This window comes from Misgurnus anguillicaudatus, chromosome 14 (assembly GCF_027580225.2).
Source record: "Misgurnus anguillicaudatus chromosome 14, ASM2758022v2, whole genome shotgun sequence".
Taxonomy (NCBI): Eukaryota; Metazoa; Chordata; class Actinopteri; order Cypriniformes; family Cobitidae; genus Misgurnus; species Misgurnus anguillicaudatus.
The window spans coordinates 15635871-15653217 of NC_073350.2; the positions used below are offsets into that span (position 1 = coordinate 15635871).

General features: G+C 37.7%; 1 protein-coding gene across 1 annotated transcript in view; it reads left to right on the forward strand.

Moving 5' to 3' along the window:
* nlgn1 (neuroligin 1) overlaps positions 1–17347 on the forward strand; it is a 261716-nt gene that overhangs the window by 107617 nt on the left and 136752 nt on the right. Inside the window, exon 5 of the mRNA XM_073875957.1 lies at positions 596–748. Within this exon, the coding sequence (XP_073732058.1) occupies positions 596–748 (153 nt within the window). The remainder of the gene's footprint in view (positions 1–595; positions 749–17347) is intronic.

The following is a 17347-nucleotide window of genomic DNA, read 5'->3' on the forward strand; positions in this document are numbered from 1 at the left end:
GGTGCAGTGTGTACATTTTAGCAGCATCTAGTGGTGAGGTTGTGAATTGTAACCAACAGGTCAGTTCACTGCTCACCCCTCGCTTTTGAAACGCATAGATAAAAAATGTCATCGTCAGAGACAACTTAGTAAAAAAAGTTTGTCCGTTAAGGGCTTCTGTAGAAACATGGCGGCACAAAATGGCGACCTCCACGTAAGGGGACCCTCTCTGTATGTAGATAAAAATGTCTCATTCTAAGGAAATAAAAACTTAACGGTTCATTATAAAAAGGTCTTTATACACTCCTGATAATATCGTTTTGTATATTATTTTGCATTTCTGTCAAGAGATCCTTCTAAAAATTACACACTGTACCTTTAAGAGAGAGAAAGAAAAAGAGAGGCACAAAAGGCAACCCTGTACAACGTAACGTGATTTTTTCCGATCACCAGGAACATGACATTCATATTGCCTAGGAAATTAATGAGCTCATTTCTAAAACTGAAAAATAATGCCAATGTGGCCAATTTGAGCAAAATGGAGGCCCTCTATGAAATCATATCCAGCTGTCTGCAGTAATTTGTCATTTAATCGCTTCTATCCTCCCTTTTCCAGACATTCGTGAGAGCGGGAGCCCTAAACCCGTGATGGTATTCATACACGGAGGATCGTACATGGAAGGCACGGCGAACATGTTCGACGGAAGCATCTTGGCTAGTTACGGCAACGTCATCGTCATAACCGTAAACTATCGGCTTGGTGTGCTCGGTAAGCAGTTCACCTTAACTTTTTTCTCCTGTGATTTCATGGCATCAGGGCTGCGGTCTGTGGGCCCTGTGACATTTCGAAACGGCTCGCTCTTGCATTGTTTCTGTTCGCTGATGTGCGATTCCCACTCTGGTGAAAGATGATTTAGTCGCCTGTGAATAGCCTCTAGCTCATAAGCATAAAACGGGAAGTGGCAGCGGCATGCAAGCATGAAAACTTGTTATAGAAAAGTTTGCTGTAGTTGTCCATGATTTAAGGTGATAGTAAATACAGATGCTATCAAAGCTTTATGACCTTCCAGTTTCAATCACAGCCAGATATTCTCTCCTATCTCTCTCTCTCTCTCTCTTTTCTGTCTCCACTGTTTCTCTTCTTCAGTCTGTCACGCTTTTTCAATGCAGCAGATGCATGGATAGAGATATAATTGGATATTTTTAGTTAATGATACACGAATTGAGATAGCCTCAAGCGAATGGCATTGCATTCATTAAGCTTGGAGAGAAATTTTGACAGATCTGAGCTCTGTACTGTAGATATGAAGCTTGTGTTATTTTAGCTATATACAAATGCTATTTCCTGTTTAGGGCCACACAGAAAAGTCATCTTTTTTAGGATCGCAAAGATGGATTATATTATGGCACGGCTTTTTTACTCAGATTGCTTCATCAATATTAGTCTGCGAGGTTCTTATGCTAATGGATCATTGTGTTCTTGGAACAACAGCATCCGTCATTGTTGTCCTTATATGCAAATGGCGGTCACTGTTCAGTGATAAACACAATTATTATTTCGAATCACAATATCGGAACCCCTGTTTTATTTGAACATAATCAACTTATTCATGCATGCATATTTGTAAGAAAACCATCAACTCTAAATAATACATCGATCAAGCAAATTAAAAAGCGATGAATGATGAAGTGGCTCATTTTTTACTTAACTTGTTAAATAAACATGAGCAGTTGCAAAGCATTTCTCCATCTACTCTATATAATATATCAGTCACCATTTTGACCAGTTAAAGCAGCTTACAGTACATTGGTGACATGATTTATTCGTATTGCTGGCTTGCACTTCAGCAAAATATTCAAAAAGGAACGTGTGAAATTGGCTTCAGAAATTATTTTCAAATCGTCACATGTCATCATCACAGATCTCTGCTTTGGCACCATTAGTAAATGAGGCTCAACATGATCTTTCTCATCTAATGATGCCACTAGCAGCCATCTTCCCTTCATAACAGCTCCACCACTGATGACTGTTTTTTTTTTCTGTCTGGCTAGGGCACACAGATCCATTAGGGGTTTAAGCATGTGCCCGCATGCCACAAGCCTTAATTTATTGTTGCTGTGTTTTTCTCATGGCTGTCTGGGGTTCGGCTAAACTCAGAGAAAAGGTGTTGCGATGGCGAGAGGGCCTAATGGATTGTAGCGCGGCACACAGTCTGAGTGTCATTATCAGAACTGTTGTAGATTTATGGAGCGAGTCGCGCTCGTCATGGCCACCTGACTAAAACTGCTCTCCGACAGCTAATCAGCCGCCATAAGGGCCTGTTTTACCGACTGATGCCGTCATTTTTTTTTTTTTTTTTGGGTAATGCTGCTGTGTACTGGCATTCTTTAGCTGGTTAAAAACAAGCCTGGTTTTCTTTCACTCCAGCTAATAGTGTATCTTAAACGTTTACCTGTGCAAATAAGATAAATAAGCAGTTTTACATTGTCATTTACTGAGTGAAATGTTTGTGTATGAAAGGTAAAGGGTCGTTCACGTTATACTTGTAGTGTGAACATCGCTATTCACCTTTAATATAATTTTTTTTTTAAAACTATATTTAGGTATCGTTATCGTCCATAGTGTGAACGGCCTTAAAGGGACACTCCACTTTTTTTGGAAAAAAAGCTAATTTTCCAGCTCCCCTAGAGTTAAATATTTGATTTTTACCGTTTTGGAATCCATTCAGCCGATCTCCGGGTCTGGCGGTACCACTTTTAGCATAGCTTAGCATAATCCATTGAATATGATTAGACCATTAGCATCGCGCTAAAAAATATCCAAAAATTTTCAATATTTTTCCTATTTAAAACTTGACTCTTCTGTAGTTACATCGTGTACTAAGACCGACAGAAAATTTTTATTTGCGATTTTCTAGGCAGTTTCTAGGCTAGGAACTATACTCTCATTCTGGCGTAATAATCAAGGACTTTGCTGCCGTAACATGGCTAAAGGAGGCGAAGTGCCCAAAAATATTCCCCTGCTATTAAAAGTTACTAAGGGGACTATTTTTGGCTGCTGCGTAATATCATTGCGCCTCCTGCAGCCATGTTACGGCCGCAAAGTCCTTGATTATTACGCCGGAATGAGAGTATAGTTCCTATACTCATCTTTGTACACGATGTAACTACAGAAGAGTAAAGTTTTAAATAGGAAACATATTGAAACTCTTTGCTTATTCTTTTTGCGTGATGCTAATGGTCTAATCAGATTCAATAGATTATGCTAAACTATGCTAAAAGTGGTAGCGCCAGAACCGGAGATCAGCTGAATGGATTCCATAACTGTAAAAATCAAATGTTTAACTCTAGGGGAGCTGGAAAATTTGCATATTTTCAAAAAAGTGGAGTGTTCCTTTAAGGATAATGAAGGCAAAGTGACACATTTGCTAAATTAACAAAAACAATTTAAGTAAAAAGAATATTGCAAGATAATAACTATGCACTAACACTGTTTAAAGGAAACAAACACAAAAAAGTGATTTATTTGAAAGTGAAAGAATTGATTCAGATAATCCAATAATATTATGTAATGTATTGATCTTACCCTGATTTGAACAGTAAGCTTATAACAATGATTTATAAGTTGATCTGTCAGGTAAGATTTCACAGGTAATGTCAATTTGATTTTATTCTACATTTAATCCGCGTAAAGAAAAAATTGTAAAGTAACCTGCAGTTTTATATTTTTAACAAAGATGGCGATAGAGAGGCAAACGTTACAGACTGCAACTTTAGTACTAAAAGTGTTCCAGGGAACAATCCCACCAGATTTTCGCCAAAGACTGAACATTTTTTCAACCATAATTCGAAGGTTTCAACTTCTAGATCCTCCAAAGGTTAGACTGTCTCATTTCAGTTCTCTTTGAGTACTCACTTCCGAGGACGCATCCTTTGAAGGACCCAGCCTTCGAATTGGGACTCCATCACTTCTTGTCATCTTCAGTCTTCAGTCCATTTCTTTTTCAAAACGATTGTTTACTTCCAGAATGACACACTGGGTTACAGTAAAACTGTTAAATGGATCTAAATGGGTTGTGAGTTTAGTCAATGTCCAGCGCACACTTGTTAGTCAGCGTGTGTGAGCTTTGCCAGATGCAGGCAGCGTATAAGCTTGTACACAGTGAGCGCTCGCGGGCCATTTGCTCGGTTGTTTAGCCGTTTGTCAAATCTTCACCGCGTTGCTCACCCTGTAATAATTGCTTTGCTGCTTTGCTTTAATCATTCTATGTGGCCCGGTGTTGAGGATTATTATTTTTCATGCTTATTAATTTTCTCTCTTGTGAAACAAATACCCACAATGCTTTAGTTTCATTAGTCTTTTGGTTTCTATAACCTCCAACTCATTTGCCTTCTCGTTCTCCAATTTTTGCCTCGAGTGTTGCCTTTTATATAACACGCTATCTCTCTCCCTCTCTCTCTCTCTCTCTCTCTCTCTCAGTTCTTATCACTTTATCTCTTTTGCTCTCTCTCACTTTGTCATTCTCTCTAGTTCTCTTTTGCTCTTCTGTCTCTCAACCATATGCTTGTTTCAACGTGAGCTCACCACATGTGATGTCTGACCCTGTTCAGTAAGCAGTGTGTCAGGGGAGATGCTGCATTGGAGGGTGTTTATTAATCTTAACAAGCATTTAACAACTCTTCAGGATTGTTGCTCATCCATTATTTTGCCTCTCCACTGCTGGCTGTAAGAAACTCTTGTTTAAATGGGTGGACAATATAAAAAAATATCTGTAGAGACTGTACAGCAGGCAGCGTATTGGTCTTACATTGATCTTCATACACAAATGATGTTGATGATGATGCATGTATATTTAGTTGGAGGAAAATCGTTGCTGGAAAGAGGTGGAAATCGTTGATAACCGTAACACTTAAAGAAATAGTTTCTTCTTTCATTTGCTTACCATTATGCCATCCCAGATGTAGATTTCCTTTGTTTATTTAGATTTAAATTTTTAAATAATGTGCTCTCTGAAAAATGCTGGGTTTTTTTTTAACCCAGTGTTGGGTCAAAAAGGGATGAACCCAGCCCCTTGGGTTGTAATTTAACTTAATTATTTTCAAGAAAAAAATTATTCATATTTTTGTCTTGTTTTCAGTAAAAATATCAAACAATTCTTAAGATGCTTTTTCTTGATGAGCAACACGACCCAAGAAAATTAGACAAAAAAAAACTATCTAATTGAAGTGATTTTGTGCATTAAACAAGCAAAAAATCATCTGCCAATGGGGTAAGCAAAAAAATCTTGAATCTTTTTCTTAAACACTAAATTTAAGATAAAATCAAGAAAAATTTGCTTACCCCATCGGCAGTTTTTTTGCTTGTTTTATGCACAAAATCACTTAACTTTGAAAAACTAGACTTATTTTCCCGGGTCGTCCCGCTCATCAAGAAAAAGCATCTTAACTTAAGACTTTTTTTTGATATTTTTACTGAAAACAAGACAAGAGTATTAAGATTTTTTTTCTTGAAAATCATTTTTTGCAGTGTGCTGGGTTGTTTAACCCATTGTTGGGTCAAATATAAACATTTTAATTTAATGGCTGGGCTTGTCCCTTTTTGACCCAATGCTGGGTTGAAAATAACCAAAAGTGTAGTCTCTGTATGTAATCTCTATTTTTTTTTTTGTGAACTGTTTCTTTAATTTGGCAGCTGTATGAAAGGAAGTGCTGCTTTAAAATTTAAAGAGCCAATCACCTTTTTTGACTGAGGCATTTTTTTAAAATATTAAATAAATGTATCCTAGCCTAAAACAGTACTATATTATAATCTAATGGAAACTATGAATAATATCATTGTTGTCAGAGTAAAACATTATAATAGTATTAGAAAAACTACTAGAAAATTGTAATTATTTTATACTGTTTTGTATGTTTCTAATTTCAGTGGTTTTAATTTAAAAACATTTGTATGAAATTTTCTTCCTCATACATTAAAGCTGGCATATTTGACCTCACAAGTTTATGCAAACTCTGATGATCCGTGGTATCCCAGCATGATCTGACTATTATCAAAAGATCATTTCATGTGAATCAATAGAAGCGAAAAAAAATTGTGCCAAAGAGTTCAAATGGTCATTAAACAAGTTTTGCAGACTTTAATATTTCCTATTGATTTAATTTCTCATGCATTTCCAAAATACTTGTCTTATTTGGTATTATTAATAAATACTACATTTATGTACACTTCAGTGGCGTGTGGTGACTTCTCTTCCGGGGAGGCAGGAATGCAAAATATGTGTTTGGCATGTCATGTGTGGCTTAATGCCAAAACATGTGCGTCATGTGAACCTGTGCATTGCACATCATGTTAACATACGTGCCTGCCGCTGACGCATCAAAAAGGTTTATGATACAAGAGACTCTTGCGTTCACAAGACACTCGCTTAACACATAATTGATTACACATAAGATTAAGTATCTAGCAAAGAAATGCAAGCATCTCTTTTATCATAAACCCCTTCAACGCATCTGCAGCAGGCACATGTTTTGACATATTGCATGATGCACAGGTTTATGTGATGCGGCGAACACACATTTTGACATGCAGGTCCACACACAACAGGCTACATACATATTTTGATTTACCTTGCATTCGTACCTCCCTGGAAGAGACGTCACCTCCAGCCACTGGTACACACATTAAATCCTATATTCTTAATGTAAATCTCATTTACTGTGATCGAAACATATCTCAACAAACGTTTTGGAAATGTTGGTCTTTCTTTGCTAAAGCAGACTGGAGCTGTGCCTGTGTCTTACCTTTGTAAAAAACAACTGCTTATGAGTATTGCCAAAATGGCTGCCGAGTGCACCGAGTTGCCTTGAGGGGACTTGTCCTGACCCTGCTTTCATGCTACCCTATAGATTTAATAGCTTCACTCTGTCATTTTAACAGTCTGCGGTTAAGGGGGCGTAAGCCTAAGTGATGAGCTCCATTGGTTGTGACTGGTGTCTGCTTTGGTAGAGGGCAAAAAGGCAAGTACCAGAGGACGGAGGACATCTGCCATCACAGGGGCTTTGCCCTGCGAGCGCTGCTAACCGAAGGGATTAGTTCAGCCTGCAAGAGTGCAGCAGATGTCCATCTGGGCCCATTTACTTACAGTTCCTCCTCCTCTTCTTCTTACATCTCTTTTTCTCTCTCTCGCTCTGCCTTGCCTACTTTTGGCTTAGATGCACTGGCATGTATAGCCACAGGCTATACAAAATGCTGGATATTAATAGATGGTCAAATTACGATTCCTGGACTTTCTGTGGATTAAACATTGACAGTTTTAATAATGATGTGGCTTTTGTGTTTAACTTTGTGTTATTGCTGTGAATTAATTAATTGTAGTAGGGAGATGCTTAAAAAGAGACACTTATATTTACAGAATTGTCATGTGACCAAGCATTTTTTTACATTGCCATTTATGAATCCATTGACCAATGATAATTTGTGTCCACACCAAAAACACATTTTTATTTGTGTGTACTGTCATCATGTGCACCCTCAGAATGGTTTGAGGTTGAATAACTGCTTGCACCCCTGGGTTTTTATTTATTGTATCACGGTGGTAAATTGAACTCAGACCGAGTCGCACATGGATTTTGGTAATTTACAGCTTGGCCCAGGCAGGAGTCGCCTCCCACTACAGGGACTTCCTGTCATGATGACCACGGTCACCACCAGCCGCACTGCTGCGTCCATTTTGCTGGGCAACAGCAGTTACTATTGGCGAACGGGCGAGAGGGTACCAGCAGATGGATGAAGGCGCACGGACACATCCATCTCTGCCATAAAGCCAGAGATTAGCCAGGTTCGCTCGTAGGCTTTTCAGCGGGGACCGACCGCCGCTTTCACATGGTGCTGTTGCTTTTGCAAGAAGAAAACAGATGGACGTGTTTAACACCTTAGAAATGAACTACACTGCAGGACCAAAGCCAGGGATCCCTCTGAGGCCATGTGGGGAAGAGGATGGATTGCATGTAAACCTCTGAAGGTGGAACAAATCTTTGGTTAGATGCTTTCCGTGTAGTACATTCAATTACGATTCCCATAGAGATCCATAGGAATTGTTTCCTGCTTTTGGCCGGACCACTTTAAAAGCCCCTAAAGCAGTGATGTAAACCAAATATTGCCGTAGGTCCTGTTGATGTCAGGCACTGCATATTGATTTACCATATTGTGTTTTAACACAGCTCATATTTAAAAGTCCGAACATCATCTACCTGGAAAAGATTTTTAGGTGTACTTTTATCTAAAATTCATTCATGTGTAAGAATGCTATAGGGCAGGATGGGATAAGGCACATTTGTAAGAAGCGATGAGGGACGTGACACTTTTTTGGCTTTGATATTATGAGTCCTATATGCGCTGGAGGTAAGAGATAAGTGAAATGAGTTTTTTCTACTTATAAAACACCGCACATGGATCTGAGCGAAAAGCCTCTGGTCAGATTCCTTCTGTTTCCTGTTCGGTCGTTTAACTGAGTATAAAATTATCCCTGTGTGATTTTTTTAAAAAGCCGTACCTTTATCTGTCTGAGAAAATGCTCGGATTTAGATAAACATCACTACACAAAAACCTTGAAGTCATTTATCCCGGTCCTTGTAACTTCCTTCAGTCCCTTGGTAAGATTAATTTATGATTTGTTACACAGGAGATCAGAGGCGTCATGCCCATTCAAACTAAGGGGGCATGTGCCCCCTTGGTTTTTTTGAGCCAATGGATTTTGCATCCAACCTCAAAATCAAATAAGCGTCCATTAATCTGTTATTTGACTTTTAATCTATTTAATATGCACACTATTATACATTCTGTGCTGCATCCTTGTCACTTTTCGGAGATTTTCGCCGTTTTGATAGTGTTTTGATCATGTTACATTACTTTTATTCTGGCGGCAGCTGGTGCTGCACTCAGCACAGTCGCAGACGTCATCAGCGTCTGGGCGCGCGCACGAGCTCTCTCCTGTTGCTGGCTTGCTGCTGCATTTGGCTATCTGAGGAAGTAAAACGTGTTAGAAACGCTCACAACATTTCCAAACCCCAGTACGGTAATGTGCAGTTAACCTCCTCTGTGTAGAAAATGTATGGGTTTTAAATGTGACCGTCTCAACGTTATATTAGTAGAGATTCATCTTCTTGGCACAACGCCAAAGTTCGCCTGAGTTCACGCGGGCGCGGAATCTCACATGCTCACATATGAGGTAAAATTTAATGCAAAAATCCGTTCCTCTAATAATTTTATCTAAACATGTTTTTTTTAAATCATTATTGAACATTAAAATCAATCACGTGTCTATAGCTTATGTCATTTTCGTTGTTTATATACTTTATGGATTTAAAATTACATTAATTTTATATGATAATGCAGTTGTTGTGCAAAATGCATTAATGACACAATTAAACAAGCCATTAAGACTTAAATAAATAAAACATGCCGTTTCAGATGTAAATATGATGCAAATGTGTCATTATTCCGATTGAATAGTATTTGATATTAAAGTTAGTCATCACTTTTATTTTGGAGGTTTTTGCATGAAAGCAGGGGTTTTCAGATTGTTAGAAATGTTAGTGCCATGGAAAAGACTGAAAGCTCTATAATATTTCGTTTGATGTCTGTGTATGCACAAAAATTTCTGTGAGCTGTTGACACTGTGCCCCCTTAAAAAAAATTGGTGCATGACGCCCCTGCAGGAGATCCACAGTTGTAAATGTCCCACAAATGCAGTTAATCAGAAGTTAGTCTGTACCCCAGCAGATAAAGATTTATTTTTTAGTCATTATGCTTAAGCTTCAGGCTCTTCTAATTCAGTTTATACTGTTTGGCTACAACAAAGTCTTATTTATTCCTCTGAATTCTTAGCTCTGTTTGTAGGCTTCAAATGAAATTCCTGTATGTATCAAGTGGAATACAACTGAATAATAATACATTAGCATGCTTATCAAAATGATTTATAGTGCATTCACTTGCACATGTGACTTATCAGCATGTGCATTCCCTAAGAATCAAACCTGTGACCTTGGCGTCGCTAGGCGTGCTCTGTGAGTTAAGCTACAGAAAATAAATTTTTTAGTTTGTCTTTAAAGGGCACATATTATTCCCATGTTACAAAAAAATCTCATGTGTGCCCCGAATTAGTCTGTGAAGTTTCAGCTCAAAAACCCCACTGATCGTTTGTTATAGTTAGGGCTGGGACAACGCATCGACGTAATCGATGACATTGACGCAAAAAATCCGTTGACGCAAAATATGCGCATAGATTCGTCAGACCCAAAATGGCGGCGCCAGAGAGTGGTAGCAACGCAAGTGGCTCCACGCCGGTTTCACACTGCAAGCGTGAGCAGTGCGTAAGTGGCGCGTGTTATTTCAGCGCCCATGTTAATAGCGCATGTACACCTCGCGCGTGAGGAGTGCGTGCTCGCGTAGCAGGAGCGTTCTATTTTTGCTGCACTGCTCATGCTCAATTAAAGTGACAGTGCTTTGTTTATTGTTTAAATGCTCGTGGATTGGCGCGAAAACGTGTAATTTTACCATAAAATCATGAATGTGATGCCAAATGTCATGACTTTGAGCAATTTAACAGAAAGCAATGAATTGTTTAAAAACTCACGTTGCCAGAAGACTGCGCTGTCATTCACCCTCTGCCCAACACTAATGAGTCCTCATCTATTCTAATAATCTTTAGAGATATAGATTCATCTATAAATCTAAATCTTATGCTTTTACTGTTAAAGGGAAACACTATTGATTGCATTATGCTGTCAATCAATTCAATTCAATTCAATTCAATTCAATTCAATTCAATTCAATTCAATTCAATTCAATTCAATTCAATTCAATTCAATTCAATTTTATTTATATAGCGCTTTTCACAATAGTTAATTGTTTCATTGTTTCAAAGCAGCTTCATTGTTTCAAAGCAGCTTTACATTAATAGAAGCAGTAAAAGTAGTAAAAGCACAGAAAAATCACAATGAAGAGTGAAATGTTTCATTTTATCGTAAACTTAAGAGAAACAGATTTAATCATGTACCATGTGCTTCTTAAGTCTATAATTGTGTTTATAATTGTCATTACACGGACAGAACAGCACGAAAACCATGTGGATTAAACAAATTACAATTATAAAGAGGTTTTGCTCATAAATGCATGTAAAATAAAGTAATGTGAACTTGAGATTTTTTTTACTGTTATTATGCACAGTATGCGCTGCAAATGCTGCAAAACATTTTATTGAATGCTTCCTCTGACTAAGAATGCATTACTTTGCCCTTGTTTAGTCTTTTATTTTGGAATTTTAAGAGCAATAAACATATGTGGCAATGTTAAGGAATTCATGTATTTTTTTCATTTAAATATGTAAATCAACATGTATAAATTGCTATTAGTCAATTAATGGGGAGATAATTGAATCGCGAGAATTGAATCGAACCAAAATCGAATCAGACTGGAAAAACGAATCGTTAGATTAATCGATGCATCGAAAAATAATCGTTAGATAATCGTTTGAAAAAATAATAATTGTTTAAAATGCTTATATTTGGGTGGGAGAAAAAATTTGCTGTTTTAATGTGTTTACCTTTAACTCTTTAACTCTTTTAACGCATTGATGAGTTATCTCGTCAATTAAGAGAAACATTTGCATAAAAAAGTGTTCCTGATGAATTTTTATGTTAATCTGCAATACCGCAACTATCCACTCGATGCACTTACACAATGTATGGAAAAACTGAAGCCAAAATGTTATTTACTAATTTTAAACTCAATGTATGTTTTGATAATCTTTCTGAATCTTATCTCTAACAAAATTCCTTTACAAAAATGCAATTATTTCAGCTTTTTGCTTAAAAAATATTTTTAAAGAAAAATACTCATATTCAAGATGGGTATTTATATATATGGATGGATGGATGGATGGATGGATAGGATGAAATGTTTTTTTTCACGTTTTTTTCACGTTTTGTTTTTTGTTTGAAAGCAGAGCATCTGTTCTTTCACTTGATATTTGTATGTTTATATATTTTTAAAAGAAAATGTTCCTGGAAGTCATTTTGTAAACTTTTGTGAAAATCACAAAAAATGCTGTGGGCAACTTAAAAAAAATGGCTGGCGTGGAGTGAGTTAAATGCAAATGAGCTACTGCTCCTCACTCCCTTAAGAACAGACAGTGAGCGCTTTCAGTTAAAATAGATCTGATTCCTGTGAATGCGGTCTGAGAAAATCTTTTTAGACGCATTAGTGCTAACAAACACATTTAGAAAAGCTTTTGGGTTAAATGAACCAGTCAGTCAGTGGCTGTGGGCGGGGCTTTATCAGTGTGACATCACATAACAAGAGAATCAAAACTGCATGTCTAATGAGACTGCTTTGGTTTAATAGGAATTTAAAAGGAGCAGTGGGTGGATTTTTTTACATAGGGTTGTTGTGTTCACACACTGCCAACACACATTTATGTCCAAACACCTTGTAAAAGTGAATTTTGTTTGCATGCCCTTTAAGCTTGAAACATTCAGGCAGTCTGTCATCAGTCGACTGAATATTTTACATTAAATACACCCGGATAATGTCTGCAGTGCATTTGCTGTGGATGAGATGACCTGATTGCCCTTGTGCATGCTTCTCTTTCTATTACAAATATTTTGACTGTAGTCCTTACGCGTTATTTTAGTAAAGGCATCCGGCATTGTCTAATACCTTTGAAAATCCAGAAATCCCTTTGAAGGTCAATCTCTTTCCCTTGCGGCACGGTGATTATTAGTCAAACCCACTAGAAAAAGAGAACTATGCGGGATTATGAAAGGAATGGAGTCGGGGAATTGAAAACAGTGCCAGCCACCCCACCAGTGGAAAAACATAAATATGAGATGCTAATAACCAAGCAATACGCTTAAGGTTTAACATATAAAATGCCACAACCAGCCACGCAGGTGTTGTAAAAACTACAGCTGCTTTACATTCTGCCCTGCTGATTTTAATTACAAGAATCATCATGAATAGGGACGCTGGATCATTGATATTAATCTCTGTGATTATTACTCTTTCTCCTTCCCTGCATCCACACAGGAACGTGCCGCTACGGTACGGGCACATCGACATCTATCTTCATTCCCGCAGCCGGGCGAATCCGTAGCACCGCCTGGCTTTGTGGCCGATTCAATCATTCTGAGGAAGAGCCGTAGACTGGGTCTAAAATGCCTGTTTAAGTCTTTACTCTTCCCAGGGCAAACAGGAGTTTACACACACCGGCCATGCAGTCTCATAAGTGCCTTCGCTGGGTCAGGGGCCAGATATGATGGAGATTTGAAAACTGTTTTATGTCCCTTCTGAGAGTTGTATCCTCATATGTATAGTAACCATTACTTTAAAAGAGTGCTGACATGGGATAGCACAAGTCACATGCTTACTGCTGCAGCTCTGAGCTGCGAGTATGTGGACATATTGATCAAACCAACATGAAAGTCGTGTTATAGTCACAAAAAAATTTATTAATTTATCCGTCTCCATGGCACGAAATTTAGCTTTTTTCGTGTCACTCTCATAAAATTTCTATAAGTGGTTTTTGTGTCCGTGGCATGACTTTCTTTTATCGTGTTATTTTATGTATTGTTTCCCCCCCACCACTATTTTTAAATCATTGTCGCATGGGGTTAGAGTTGGGGTTTGGGTTACGATGTCTAAAAATGTAACAGAAAGTGACTCTAACCCCAACCCCAAGCGACAATAGTAAGAAAATACACTCTAAGAAAGGATGTGTTAATTTTAACACATTGTTTTGTGTTAAACTATTTAACACATTGTGTGTCATTTCGTGTAGAATGTGAGCTTAAATAAATGAAATGGACAACACAAGATGTGTTAAAACAACACAAAGTGTGTTATTCCAAAAATAACACAGAAATGTGTTAAGTTAAGGACAACACACTAGATGTGTTGTCCTTAACTAGACACAAGATGTGTTAATTTAACACATTCATTTTAAGAGTGTAGGAAAAAACAATGAGAAAACAATATATAAAATGAAACGATAAAGAAAGTTGTGCAACAGACACGAAAAACTATTTGTAGAAATTCGTGCTAGTGACACGACAAAGACATTAATGCTCAAGGCACGAAAAAAGCTGAATTTTCGTACCATGGAAACAAATATATTAATACATTTTTTTGTGACTATAACATGACTTTCTGTGAGATCAGTCTGGATTAAACCAACCAGTTTATACCATTTATTAGTTATTATCAAACATACAGTATTTATCTTTAGTCCATGTCCTCAGGGTATTCAGTATATGAAAAACTAGTACCGTATTGTGCAAACGTCTATGACCCCAACCAGCGTTGTTGTTTTAGCACATTTTAATGACTTTATTAAGATACAAAAAGAAAATGCTGAAAATATGTACACAAAATGTGAAAAAACATTGCTTCTGGCAAATGTCAGCATTTACAGTATCATCCATTGGCACTAAACAAATCTTGAACTGTTTAGGAGACTGAAGTCCTGAAGCCATTTGATTAGAATTAGAAATAATAAAAAAGGTTTTCATTTTATTTAGGTTTAAGAGAGTGTGCAGCTTCCTACTATTGATCACTTAATATTTGACACTAATTCTTGATTCTTCAATCCTCAGTAGTGACTATTAAAAGTGCAGTGTTAATTTTTAAAAGGCTCTCTTGACAGAAATGCAAAATAATATACAAAACTATATTATCAGGGGTGTATAAAGACCTTTTATAATGAACCGTTATGTTTTTATTACCTTAGAATGAGACGTTTTTATCTACATACACCGAGGGTCTCCTTACGTGGAAGTCGTCACTTTGTTCTGCTATGTTTCTACAGAAGCCCTTAACGGACAAACTTTTTTACTAAGTTGTCTCCGACGATGACATTTTTGTGGTGGCGGCTATCGTAGCTTCTCTATGTGTTTCAAAAGCGAAGCAGCGGACTGAGCCGTTGGTTGCAATTCAGAACCTCACCACTAGATGCCGCTAAAATGTACACACTGCACCTTTAAACAGATACTCCAGCCGAATATCAAAATATGATTTACTCACCCTCACGCAATCCGAGATACATATGTTCATCATCTTTCAGACAAATTTATTTTAGTAATGTCCTTGCTTTTCCACATTAATTATAAAAAACAAGGATTAGGGAACAACTTCTGACTTTAAAGCCCCAAAAGTGCATTCATCCTTCACAGAGGTAATCCACACGGCTCTAATGGGTTAATAAAGGTCTGTTGCGGGTAATCAATGCATTTTTGTTAGAACGACTGCATCTTGGATTCACACAATTCACAAGAGAGTTTAGCATATTACCTGTTGGTTGCCATGGGTATGTTGCTTGAGTCCAAGATGGCGTCATTACTGGAAGCTAGTTACTGTAGTTTATAAAGTTTGAAATATAGAAATTTTTCTAGCAACATCACATCGATTACCCACAGAAGACCTTTATTAACTCATTAGAGACGTGTGGATTACTGCTGTGAAGAATGAATGTGGCATCAAAGTCAAAAGTTGTTTCCTAATCCCTGTTTTCTACCGTCATAAACTTGGAAAAGCAAGGACATTTACTAAAATAACTCTAAATGTGTTCGGCTGAAAGATGATGGACATATGTATCTCGGATTGCTTGAGGGTGAGTAAATCATGAGACAATTTTGATATTTGGCTGGAGTATTGCTTTAAGTCACCTCAGTGTCAGGTTAAGCCATTCGTAGTTAAGTGGATGAAGAACATCTCAAGGACATGGGCGAGATGAAAGGTTTGGACCGCTGAGGTTCCTTGCGGGATTGTCAGTGGCAGACACTTCTAGTACGGTAGGAAGCGAAGCCCTTGGCAGGCAGGACGTCAGCCCAGATGTTAACGCTCTCAACAGATTTTCCAGCATCCCCTTGTGTGGCTCTCCAGCACTGAACGTGTAAAGAATAAGAGCTTTTCCCATGCTGCGTGTTTCAGCAGATGAATTGGAATATTGCCTGTGCACATTGAAAAGAAGGAATCTTTATATTGTCTGCTTTGTCTTTTCTCATTATCATAATTTCTCACAATGTAGGTTGTTTCGTGCCAAAATACATTCACAATGATTTTGACATCGGAGATCCTCCATGCGGTCGATCCGGCATTGCCTGTGTCAATCATCCTGTCAGTCATCCATGATTTCTGAGATGAACATGAGCAAAGCACTGTTGTTAGGACACGTTGTGTCTTTTTTGAGGTTAATATGAGACAAGACAGCACAGAAATTTCTTCCTGCCTACATACAAGAACGGGCCAGTTATCTGCCAGTCATCATTTTGTTCGTCAAACATATTATTTTCTTGCCAGTTTGCGAAGGCAGACATGGATATGACATCGGCGTTGTCTGTTGTTTGTGTAGATAATATGCTGAGACATCCCTTCGGGCTCCTTGTGACACATCCTAGATTATTTTCATGTGGCGGATCTCGTGTCGCGTTCTGTTTATGAAGTTCCACGCATTTGAAAACAAGTTACTCTGTAATTTGTCAGCTGTCAGTGTTTTTCTGTTTGTGTATGTGTACTGTGATTGTTGACATGTGAATTGCTGTTCTCAATATGTAAGCCAAAATGTTGCCAGTTTGAACAAAACAGAAATCAGCTTTTTAAAATAAGTTTTAAAGTTAGCTTGTATTATGAGTTGAGAAATGCAAATGTATATGTGAGACATTATACATTGTACAATGTAAATGTGTGCATATAATTCATGCTGTACAGCTAACAGCACATTGTATTAATTTCTTGGTAATCCATTTACGTGCAAATTCCTGCACGTTCCTCACCTCAGGAGTCAAATCCGCTGCTGGAAAATTAATTGATTTCCACACCTGAATAGCTCACAAGTTCATTCAAATAATATGGCTTACCCACATGATTTACTACATTTGGCTTTTGTCTCTTGGCATCGCCGCTGGTGAGGAAAATTGTGCTGATTTTGTTTGCCAGATCTTTAACTTGATCTATTTTTTTCTCTTCTACATATTCTCGTGGTGGTAGTAAGGCTAACAAACTTGGACACTGTAAAGGTTGCTGTCAAAAGTTGGGTTTGTTTTCAGAGGGCAACATTATGAATATAGTGACACTTGTAGCAAAGCTGGCTCCTAACAGCGGGTCTGTGATAATAACACAATGTAACAGTCTTTAAATAGGGAAAACATGGAAGTGTTTGGTGACTTCTAAATTCATCCCTGTTTGGAGCCATAGGAATGAATGGGGCTAGGCTAAATGCTAACACATTCATGATGCGCTTTACAAAGATGCACGCATTGAAAAAAGATAGGTATGTATTAAAGTTGAGGTGAGAACATAGTGAAATATTGAAAA